Below are 11,354 nucleotides of genomic sequence, written 5' to 3'. Positions count from 1 at the left end.
AGTGCTGTGTGTGGAAAGTCGGGGCTGGGTGGAAGGTGTGAAGAGCGGCAGCCACGTGTGGAGAGACAGAAAGTGAAGGGAGCAACACGCAACTCTGGGAGAAACTGTTTAGTGTGAGACACTGAGAGACACTGCGGCTCTCCCTCTCTCTGTTTGACGGACTGGAAGAGTGTTCTCTCTGAGCCAGCGTGAGCCAGCCTGCACGCTGAGTGGAGCTGAGGCCAGTAGGGTGGGGACAGTGGCAGGGAGCGGTGCATGGCAGTGGGGGGGCCGGGTGCCGTCCGTCACCCAGCACCGGGAGGGGCGCTGGGGTTGGGGCTGGGTGTGGGGCGGCCCTGGGGGGGCGAGGGGCCAGAGGTCAGGGAAGCTGAGGCCCTGGTTGACAGGCGGGGCCAGCGTGGAGCGGGGGGGTCGGCCGGGGTCTAGCGGCGGTGGAGGAGGGGGCATGCGGTGCTCACTGAGGGTGTGGGTGCTGCTGGGCTCCCTGGGCCTGGTCTTTCTCACCTCCCTCTTCTTCTCCATCTCCCTGAGGGGGGGCGTCGGCCTGCCCTACCTGGACCCACCCGGATGGGAGGAGTCTCGCCGAGTTAAACTAGTGCCCAACTACGCTGGCGCCCACCAGCTAAGCCCTCTAGAGGGCACCCAGCAGGAGAAGACATGTGCCTGCCCCCGCTGTGTGGGAGACCCTGGGGTGTCGGACTGGTTCGATGAGAACTACGACCCGGACATTTCCCCCGTGTGGACACGGGACAACATCCAGCTGCCTTCAGATGTCTACTATTGGTGGGTGGTAAGTGATCCAGTTGAACACCACCTATTTTTACTCCATTTTACCCATTCTCTTTCGTTCTCCTGGTCTCCATGGAAAGAATGAGAGCAGCTCTGCCAATCATATTAAAAGAAGACAGAGCTGTAAATGTCCCTGGAGTTCTGTTTGAATTACTGTCAGGAAATCAAGCCTATGTGATTACTTGGCTAAAAGAGGTTGTTATTTCTAACATTAACGTAGAGGAGGTGGGAGTTCAGAGGTTTAGCCTATTTAGTGTCACGTCCTTGAGTTGCTGGCTTTATACACTGCTCAAAAAAATAAAGGGAACACTTAAACAACACAATGTAACTCCAAGTCAATCACACTTCTATGAAATCAAACTGTCCACTTAGGAAGCAACACTGATTGACAATACATTTCACATGCTGTTGTGCAAATGGAATAGACAAAAGGTGGAAATTATAGGCAATTAGCAAGACACCCCCAAAAAAGGAGTGATTCTGCAGGTGGTGACCACAGACAACTTCTCAGTTCCTATGCTTCCTGGCTGATGTTTTGGTCACTTTTGAATGCTGGCGGTGCTCTCACTCTAGTGGTAGCATGAGACGGAGTCTACAACCCACACAAGTGGCTCAGGTAGTGCAGTTCATCCAGGATGGCACATCAATGCGAGCTGAGGCAAAAAGGTTTGCTGTGTCTGTCAGCGTAGTGTCCAGAGCATGGAGGCGCTACCAGGAGACAGGCCAGTACATCAGGAGACGTGGAGGAGGCCGTAGGAGGGCAACAACCCAGCAGCAGGACCGCTACCTCCGCCTTTGTGCAAGGAGGAGCACTACCAGAGCCCTGCAAAATGACCTCCAGCAGGCCACAAATGTGCATGTGTCTGCTCAAACGGTCAGAAACAGACTCCATGAGGGTGGTATGAGGGCCCGACGTCCACAGGTGGGGGTTGTGCTTACAGCCCAGCACCGTGCAGGACGTTTGGCATTTGCCAGAGAACACCAAGATTGGCAAATTCGCCACTGGCGCCCTGTGCTCTTCACAGATGAAAGCAGGTTCACACTGAGCACATGAGCACATGTGACAGACCTGACAGAGTCTGGAGACGCCGTGGAGAATGTTCTGCTGCCTGCAACATCCTCCAGCATGACCGGTTTGGCGGTGGGTCAGTCATGGTGTGAGGTGGCATTTCTTTGTGGGGCCGCACAGCCCTCCATGTGCTCGCCAGAGGTAGCCTGACTGCCATTAGGTACCGAGATGAGATCCTCAGACCCCTTGTGAGACCATATGCTGACATATGCACATTTGTGGCCTGCTGGAGGTCATTTTGCAGGGCTCTGGCAGTGCACCTCCTTGCACAAAGGCGGAGGTAGCGGTCCTGCTGCTGGGTTGTTGCCCTCCTACGGCCTCCTCCACGTCTCCTGATGTACTGGCCTGTCTCCTGGTAGCGCCTCCATGCTCTGGACACTACGCTGACAGACACAGCAAACCTTTTTGCCACAGCTCGCATTGATGTGCCATCCTGGATGAACTGCACTACCTGAGCCACTTGTGTGGGTTGTAGACTCCGTCTCATGCTACCACTAGAGTGAGAGCACCGCCAGCATTCAAAAGTGACCAAAACATCAGCCAGGAAGCATAGGAACTGAGAAGTTGTCTGTGGTCACCACCTGCAGAATCACTCCTTTTTGGGGGGTGTCTTGCTAATTGCCTATAATTTCCACCTTTTGTCTATTCCATTTGCACAACAGCATGTGACATTTATTGTCAATCAGTGTTGCTTCCTAAGTGGACAGTTTGATTTCACAGAAGTGTGATTGACTTGGAGTTACATTGTGTTGTTTAAGTGTTCCCTTTATTTTTTTGAGCAGTGTATATATCTCACTAGATAATTAGGTGAGATTGTAAACAGAAGTAGACCGGCCAGTGCCGAAACAGTGTAAAGTAAACACGATTAGAGAGAGGAGGAACTAATGAGGTAGGGAAAGGTGAAGGAGTGCATAGATTAAGATTAATGTATCTCCTGTAAAGTCAAAAGTCTGCAATTTTGAGTTGGTTAGAAGATATTGTTTTTGGAACATATCTCTTATGGAATTGGCTAGTCTTTGAGCAGAGTGCTGGCCCCTTACACTCTCAAAAAAAGGGTACAGTTAGAGTACAGTATTGTTCTCGGGGGTACAAAAATATCAAAATACACATAATGTACCTTCAGACATACACATATAATCTCTGTTTGGTGCCTTTTAGGGTACATGTGTTGATAATCTAGTATAATGGTCCACCTTTCTACCCAATATTTTGGATATAAAGGTACAGTACAATCATCACAAACTCGCAAAAACCTTGACCCTCTGTCATATTTCCCAACATGCTCTATTGTGTGTACATTTTTTGAATTGTTTGTTTCAATGTGTTCTTTGCATGCACATTGATTGATTGATCTTATGCTACACAAAGGTAAATAACATACACTACAGTTCGAAAGTTTGGGGTCACTTAGAAATGTCCTTGTTTTTGAAAGAAAAGCCAATTTTTTGTCCATTAAAATAACATCAAATTGATCAGAAATACAGTGTAGATAGACATTGTTAATGTTGTAAATGACTATTGTAGCTGGAAACGGCAGATTTTTTTATGGAATATCTACATAGGTGTACAGAGGCCCATTATCAGCAACCATCACTCCTGTGTTCCAATGGCACGTTGTGTTAGCTAATCCAAGTTTATCATTAGAAAACCCTTTTGCAATTATGTTAGCACAGCTGAAAACTCTTGTCCTGATTAAAGAAGCAATAATACTGGCCTTCTTTAGACTAGTTTAGTATCTGGAGCATCAGCATTTGTGGGTTCGATTACAGGCTCAAAAAGGCCAGAAACAAATAACTTTCTTCTGAAACTCGTCAGTCTATTCTTGATCTGAGAAATTAAGGCTATTCCGTGCGAGAAGTTGGTAAGAAACTGAAGATCTCGTACAACGCTGTGTACTACTCCCTTCACAGAACAGTGCAAACTGGCTCTAACCAGAATAGAAAGAGGAGTGGGAGGCCCCGGTGCACAACTGAGCAAGAGGACAAGTACATTAGAGTGTCTAGTTTGAGAAACAGTGAACACTGAGATGCAGTGCCTTAGACCGCTGCGCCACTCAGTGTATATACCTGGTATAAGGGAGAGGGGGTAGTGAAGAGTATAGTCATAGTTTCTCTACAATGAAGCCTGAGAGGAGCAGAGCAGGAGCAGAGCAGGAGCAGAGCAGTAAAGACACTATCTGGCAGCAGCAGTGCCCACTAAACATCTGCCAAGAATTAGTGACCCTGCAGAAATCCGCTGTGCAGTGGCAGGCGTTGGCATTGAGGAGAGTGAGAGAGATGAGAGAGGGAGCAAGAGAGATAGAGGAAAGGATAGAGGGGGAGCAATGGGGAGAGAGGAAAATAGAGAGACAGTGAGAAGGTCATGCAGGGGAAACTGAGAATTGGGGAGGAGGTGGCAGGGGGGAGCAGCTGTGCGAGGAGAGAGATGGCGAGAGAGAGAAAGAGGGTTGCTTGTGGGAGAGGGAGAGGTATTTGAAAGGGGTGCCAATAGTCTGATGGAACTATTTTGTTTCTTTGTTGGGAGGTGCTCAGATAGCCAAGTGTTGAAAAACAGCCTCTCATTTTCACCTTCAATGTTTATACATAGATGTCCTCTCTCCATCCATTTCCCCCCAAAACATCTCACCTCTTTTCACGTTCATTTAAATATTCAGTTTCTTTTTTTCATGAATCACTACTACACCCTCCCCCTCTGCCCTATTTCGACATCCTGGTGGAGGAAAGAGAGGAGAGTGTCCTTTTCTGCCCTCAGAACCACCTCTTCTTCTCCCATCCCATCCCCCTCTCCTCAGCCAGTCTCAGTGGCCTGTCCTCCCATATGAGTCTATGTTACTGCCCCTGCCTGCTCTCCTGACTGTGCTTCCTCTCTGTCGCCCCCTGCATGTAGATGCTGCAGCCTCAGTTCAAGCCCCACACTATCCAGCAGGTGCTGCTGCGGCTGTTCCAGGTGATCCCAGGCCGCTCCCCTTACGGCTCTTGGGACCCCGCCCGCTGCCTGCGCTGTGCAGTGGTGGGGAACTCAGGCAACCTCCGTGGGGCCGGGTATGGGCCCACCATAGACGGCCACAACTACATCATGAGGTGAGGAAGGGAAGGAGAGGGGGTGGGAGAGAAAGAGGATGCTTGTTTTCTAAATCTGTTTATTAGCTGTTAAGTTGTATTATACAGTGTATTATACAGTGTATAATAGTGCGATTGTAAGCTTTCGTATCTCTGCAGGACATTGTGTACCCTTATGGTCGGTGGGTGGGGAGGGGGCGTAGGGTGTACTCAACAATTGGTTCTTCTGATGTCTTGAATCTGATTATGTTTGATGAAATCTTCCCTCCACATTGGCTGGATAATTGGTCATGTGACCAGCAGCTCTCCCTAGGCTGCGGCTTTGTGTCTTAAGAAGATAAAGGCAGCAAAACATATAGATTATAACAGTAATGCACTAAATCCTACTGAGCTAATCCCTCTCCCTGTCTGTCTGCAAACACACAGACAGACACATACATAGCATATACTCACACAAACATTACACATGCACAGCCATGCATACAGTCCACTATACAATTACACACACACATAACGCATACACAATCCATGGACAGGGATGAAGACAATCAGTGACAATATCTAAACATGGGAGTGGGTTTGCATATGAGAGAGGGGGGAGAGAGAGTGTTTTTAATGACAGTAGAATGTGTGTGGGAGGATAAATAACAGTAATGAAACTCAGCACAGCATCCAGGGATCTGCAGCCATTTGCTGCCTTGTGAAGCCTGCCTGCGTGGGCCCAACCAGCTACTACTCTGTCTTTATGGTGTCTGTCTGTCTGTCGTTCTTCCCTAAAGTCTGGATATCCCTCTGTCCGTGTCTGTTTGTCTTTGGAGTTACTTCCAGCATGGTCTGATTCGCTGTGTCTGTCCTGTCTGTGTCCTTCAGGATCAACCTGGCCCCCACGGTGGGCTATGAGGAGGATGCAGGCAGCCACACCACCCACCACTTCATGTACCCAGAGAGTGCCAAGAACCTGGCAGCCAATGTCAGCTTCGTCCTGGTGCCCTTCAAGACCCTGGACCTGCTGTGGATCACCAGCGCACTCTCCACTGGACAGATCCGCTTGTGAGAGCAATGCTCACACACACATGCATTTACGCATGGATACACACACACACACACACACACACACACACACACACACACACACACACACACACACACACACACACACACACACACACACACACACACACACACACACACACACACACACACATACACACACATTCAAACTCAATCCAGCTCCATTTATTTTGCTTTAACACACACATCTTTTCACACTAGCAGATTTTGTTCACATGTTCAAAGTGACCTGCTGCTTCACACCTTCACAAGCACAGTGCCACTCTCTCTCTCGCTCTCTCTTCTCTCTCTCCTCCCAGTCCAGGTCAGAGCACATCATCAACAGAGCACTCTCTCTGTGGAAACACGGGAACAACGTGCCATCTGTGAATCATTCAATCACTTAAAAGCAATTTAGAAAGTAAAGGATAAAAGGGTGTTTCATCTCTCTCTCTCTCTCTCTCTCTCTCTCTCTCTCTCTCTCTCTCTCTCTCTCTCTCTCTCTCTCTCTCTCTCTCTCTCTCAGTACCTACGCCCCTGTGAAGCAGTTTCTACGGGTGGACAAAGACAAGGTACTACATCTATCATCAGAATCTCTCCGATCTCTTATATGTATCAGTCAATGGTACTTTTCAACGGAACATAATTGTAGCTGAAGAACCCTTTTAGGTGCTAGATAGCACCTTTTATTCTAAGAGTGTAGCTGTGCTGTTGAGGAACTAGAGCAAGCACACTTGTAGTTGTTTTGTTTGGAACTCAGCCCTGCATCCCTGACATCACACACGCAATCCTAAAGCGGTCAATTATAAATCTCAATCTGGGTCAGGTGGGCATAATTTAAAAGCTTATTCTATTAGCCAGTATGACTAGCTAAGTTATACAATACGATAGATAGGCTTTCACAATGCAATTCATGGAAACGGATCATAATTTGGTGCGCATAGAACGGAGTGCATTCAGGTGCGTGTGTCGCGCCAATTTTATTCACAGTAGACAGGCAGGCTCATTCTGTTCAGAATAACCTAAGGTATGACTCCATGTCATCTTATAAGTGTACATCAAACATAATGATCATAAACGTTGACGCTGTATATGAAATGAGTTTTATGATATGGAAATGTGAAGTGCACGTTTGGACTCATGGGTGTTTGTCTTGCTTGTATGACATCAAAGCAGTATTTACAATCCTCAACGTCTCATCTTTCACAATACATCGAGTCCTCATAATTTACAGCATTTCCCTCACTCAGTCAACCAAAAATGTGCAAGAGTCTTACTATCATAATGTTTCTTTAGACCTGCCTAAACGAAGAAGAAATTGGCTCTGTTAAAATGTAGCTGCCTCAAGGCTGCGTCATTGCCAGCTATTTTTATTATTCGAGGCCCGGCTATTTCAGTGTTAAACGGCCATATAGCACTGCACATATGCTTTTGGGTCAAGTGCAAGTTGCCGAGGGTTGATGATCACTTGTGATTTATCAGGTCTTTGTTAATTGCTGCAGTTGTGAACCTTAGGAAATATATAACTGAAATTGTTCAAGCAAGAAATGAATGCAATACAATTGATTCTGTAGATGCTCTGTTTTTAATTGAAATAGATGTTCTACTTTGTATTGCATACTTTTTATTTGACCATATCATGTTTTAGGTCATTTCTAGCCGTTGGTGGAGCTTTAGGTACTGTCTACTAATGTAGCTAGCTTTTGGGGAGTAACAAGTCATTTATAAATGTTTGTAAAGTATATATAGTTAGTAAATGTTTCTTAAGGCTCTACATTAATCAACAACTGAAGAAGTAAGTGTATGTACTGACATTTACAAATGCATTAATTTAACAATTTATAAATATCCCATTCATGATATATATAAATACCTTATAAATAATTTTATGAATTGACAATAACTCCGTTATAACTGGTACATTTGTAGTACATTATTAATAATTTACAAATTGTGAACATACTATGATCAAACACCTTATTCATTATCTTATAAATCCTTAATAAATAATTCAAATGTTTAAATGTGTAAATGGCTATTTAGAGATTTCTTATTGACATGTACAAATTTAGGAAGAATTATTAATTAATGGTAAGTCAACTCTTTACAAACTGTTTATCTCCACAGGTTCAGATTTTCAACCCAGCCTTCTTCAAGTACATCCATGACCGCTGGACCAGGCACCACGGACGCTACCCCTCCACAGGCATGCTGGTCCTGTTTTTCGCTCTGCACGTGTGTGACGAGGTGAGGTGCTCACACACACACACACACACACACACACACACACACACACACACACACACACACACACACACACACACACACACACACACACACACACACACACACACACACACACACACACACACACACACACACACACACACACACGTCTCTCGGTCTGTTAGGATTGACATGAACATAATTTGTTGGTCTATCTGTAATGTTTGAAAACCTTGGTCTTGTTCTTCAGGTGAATGTTTTTGGCTTTGGCGCTGACAGTCGAGGCAACTGGCACCACTATTGGGAGCAGAACCGCTACTCTGGAGAGTTCCGGAAAACAGGGGTACATGACGCAGACTACGAGGCCCAGATCATCGACTCGCTGGCGAAGGCCGGAAAGATCACAGTTTTTCCAGGAAAGTGAGTGCTGGAGGTGTGGTGGGCTGGGCAGGCTTACAGGAACACTAGAGTAACCATCACCACCAGACGTCTTTATGTGCTTAGTTATCTGTTTCTTTGTGATTTGCATAGAGAGGGTTCCATAACACTAGATCATACGTTGCCTGATGACCCTGTTCCCATTGTGCAGGAGGGTAAGATGCTGATGGTTGTGAGTGGAACTACATGTGACTACACACTCTGCCCCCAACAGGCCTACCTCCATAGCCCTCAGCCCTGAGGAGAAATGGACGGTCAGAACTATAGGAATAATGTAGTGGGGGCGGAGAAGTCTGACCTAGCCACTGTATGGACCTGTGAACCAGTCCCATCCACAATCCCACCTCCTGCTCATCCGCAGGGGGTTGAGTCATCACACGCCTTAGGGGTCTCACACCCAGATACTCAGCCCCCTCCCACTCTGTAGCCCCCACCCTAAATGTCATGGCAACCAGTGACGGACACTGATCTACCCCTGCCGTGTCCACACCCACCTGTATAGCTGCTGTTAAAGCCCCCTTGCCCCTCGGAGCTGGGAGTACTAGGTAGTTGAAGTTTACGTGGTTGGAAGCCCAGAGGCTACTTAAAAATAAGAGTTACTGTTGTAATTATATGACTATCATGTTGAAGGTATGTACGGTCCACAGGGATTTGACCACATATACAGTATTAACCGTTTGATTTGTTTTAACCATTTTAAGTGACTAATCATCCTTCTAATTAGGTAGATTGGGGAGAGGCTTACACATGGTCAACAACAACACAAGCAGACATATTGGGATAAGACTAACACTACTCACTCATTAACATACACACACACTCTTCCACACATACACCGTTCACACAATGTTCTTGGTCATTAAGAGCTAATACCACTAAGTATAGGACTAAGTACAAAGAGCTCACACTAAGATGACCTGCTGCCTCCTGCTGCCTGTTAAGGGATACTGCATCACTCTGAGGCCCAGACATTATATGTACATAGGACAAACGGAAGGCTGCCTCCTCTGTGTCTAATGATGACCACTTGATAACGGAAAGTAATATGGCACAACATAACTAACCCGACTGCTAGTAAAAAATGCCACTATATTTTCAGATCAGAGTTTAGGAACTCTGAAAAGGTAGCTTAGCGGGGTCTAGGCAGGTAGTCCAGCAATTAAGTGTGTCGGCCAGTAACTGAAAGGTTGCTGGTTCAAATCCCTGAGCTGACTCGGTTAGAAATCTGTGCTCTTGAGCAACACACTTAACCCTAATTGCTTTTGTAAGTCATTCTGGATAAGGGCGTGTGCTAATTTAGTTAAATGTAAAAACTTATTAAAAAAAAGTTATTTGCCAATTTGGCAATGCGACATTCAGTTAAGGATGTCTGCTGTTGTGTAATCATATGATGATATCATAAATATGGTATATACCATCATGTACTGTATGATATACTTGTATTATATCTATCCTTTGCACATCATGTTCTTATCTAACACTCTGACATTGAGTTGGGCAGATCACTGTAACTGATTCCTATACATAACTCATTTCTGTGTGGAATTTTTGTTTTGTTTCAGGTATGTGTCTCTACCTGACACACATACTTTAAGGACATCTACGGAGTGCCAGTGAGTTCTTATCAGCCCTCACTCCTTACTAGTGTGTGTATGTGAGAGAGAGTGCTGTAAACAAAATTGTGTGATTTACTTAGTGTTGTCAGAGTGAGATTTTCAGTTAGACCCCTCTCATAACAAAATAGACACATATCAGCAATTTACAGCCATGTGACAACACACACACATCCATGCTTGCGTGCCTTGTCCCAGTGTTGGACATACCTTTCCTGCAGTGCACCATAAACCTCAGTACACGTGTGCTATCTTAAGCTTGATTTAGTCTGCACAGGACATTCACACAAACCCAAAGCCCCTTCTACTATGGGTACTGCTATTGTGATCATAACAGCGTGTCAGTCATGTCTCTGACACATACACATATTCTGAGAGCTTCAAATGTCTTCTCCGACTTAGACCATACACCTTATATTATACCCACCCCCTCTGGTCTTGCCTGGCTGAGAGCTGTGCCTTCTGGACCCATATGATTCACTATGCCTTTCTCTAGGAGCCACGTAGAGAGGCTTCCTTTATGCTGTTGCTTTTTAAACAACTCATTATCTAGAGATGAAAGAAAATCAACTCTTATCTGTGACTAGAAATGGGTAAAGTTGATGACTATGGTTATATTCATTTGCTCTTCTCAATCAGTATTTTGCCATTGTGTCTGTAATTCGTATCTGCTGAGGTAATGTGTTCAAGATGACAGCCGATGGCATTGTGTCTAGTGGTTAAAACATATCTCCACCTTATTTCTGTGTTTTACATGGAATGTTTCTTAGTAAGTATACCAACAATTTCCTGGGTGATATTACTGACTACGCCAGAAATAAAATGTGCAATACGTGCAATACTTCAAAGAGAATCAAACACAATTGACATTGTTCTAATGATTGGACATAACTTTAATTCCGTTACTCCCAATTACTTTTGTAACAACTCTGTTTATCCAACAGGTCAATACCAATATCTACTGTATCAATAAAGCTAGCACATTGTAGCTGAACGCCACGTTTTAGCTCAACGTGCATAAGGATACAGTACTTTCCCTAATATGTTGTTCGATTGCTGTGTACACTGTGGGGAACTGACTGTGAAAGCTGAGAAATCCCTTTCAACTCT

At 45.4% G+C, this 11,354-nt stretch overlaps 1 protein-coding gene across 1 annotated transcript; it reads left to right on the top strand.

Annotated features, from left to right (window-relative positions):
- The first annotated feature begins 376 nt into the window (after window positions 1–376).
- Window positions 377–10,478, top strand: st3gal2 (ST3 beta-galactoside alpha-2,3-sialyltransferase 2). Its single transcript, XM_071416997.1, has 6 exons — window positions 377–790; window positions 4,745–4,938; window positions 5,788–5,967; window positions 6,494–6,539; window positions 8,095–8,214; window positions 8,444–10,478. Exons 1-6 carry the CDS (start codon window positions 446–448, stop codon window positions 8,615–8,617), a joined length of 1,059 nt encoding a protein of 352 aa, XP_071273098.1. The 5' UTR covers window positions 377–445; the 3' UTR covers window positions 8,618–10,478.
- The last annotated feature ends 876 nt before the right edge of the window (window positions 10,479–11,354 follow it).

This window comes from Salvelinus alpinus, chromosome 9 (genome assembly GCF_045679555.1).
Source record: "Salvelinus alpinus chromosome 9, SLU_Salpinus.1, whole genome shotgun sequence".
NCBI lineage: Eukaryota > Metazoa > Chordata > Actinopteri > Salmoniformes > Salmonidae > Salvelinus > Salvelinus alpinus.
This window is presented reverse-complemented; position numbering and strand designations above follow the sequence as displayed.

Coding starts and splice junctions, on each gene's coding strand:
- st3gal2 (XM_071416997.1), top strand. CDS start 446: ATGCGGTGCTCACTGAGGGTGTGGGTGCTGCTGGGCTCCCTGGGCCTG. Junction 4,939..5,787: donor GGCCACAACTACATCATGAG/GTGAGGAAGGGA, acceptor TGTGTCCTTCAG/GATCAACCTGGCCCCCACGG. Junction 5,968..6,493: donor TCCACTGGACAGATCCGCTT/GTGAGAGCAATG, acceptor TCTCTCTCTCAG/TACCTACGCCCCTGTGAAGC.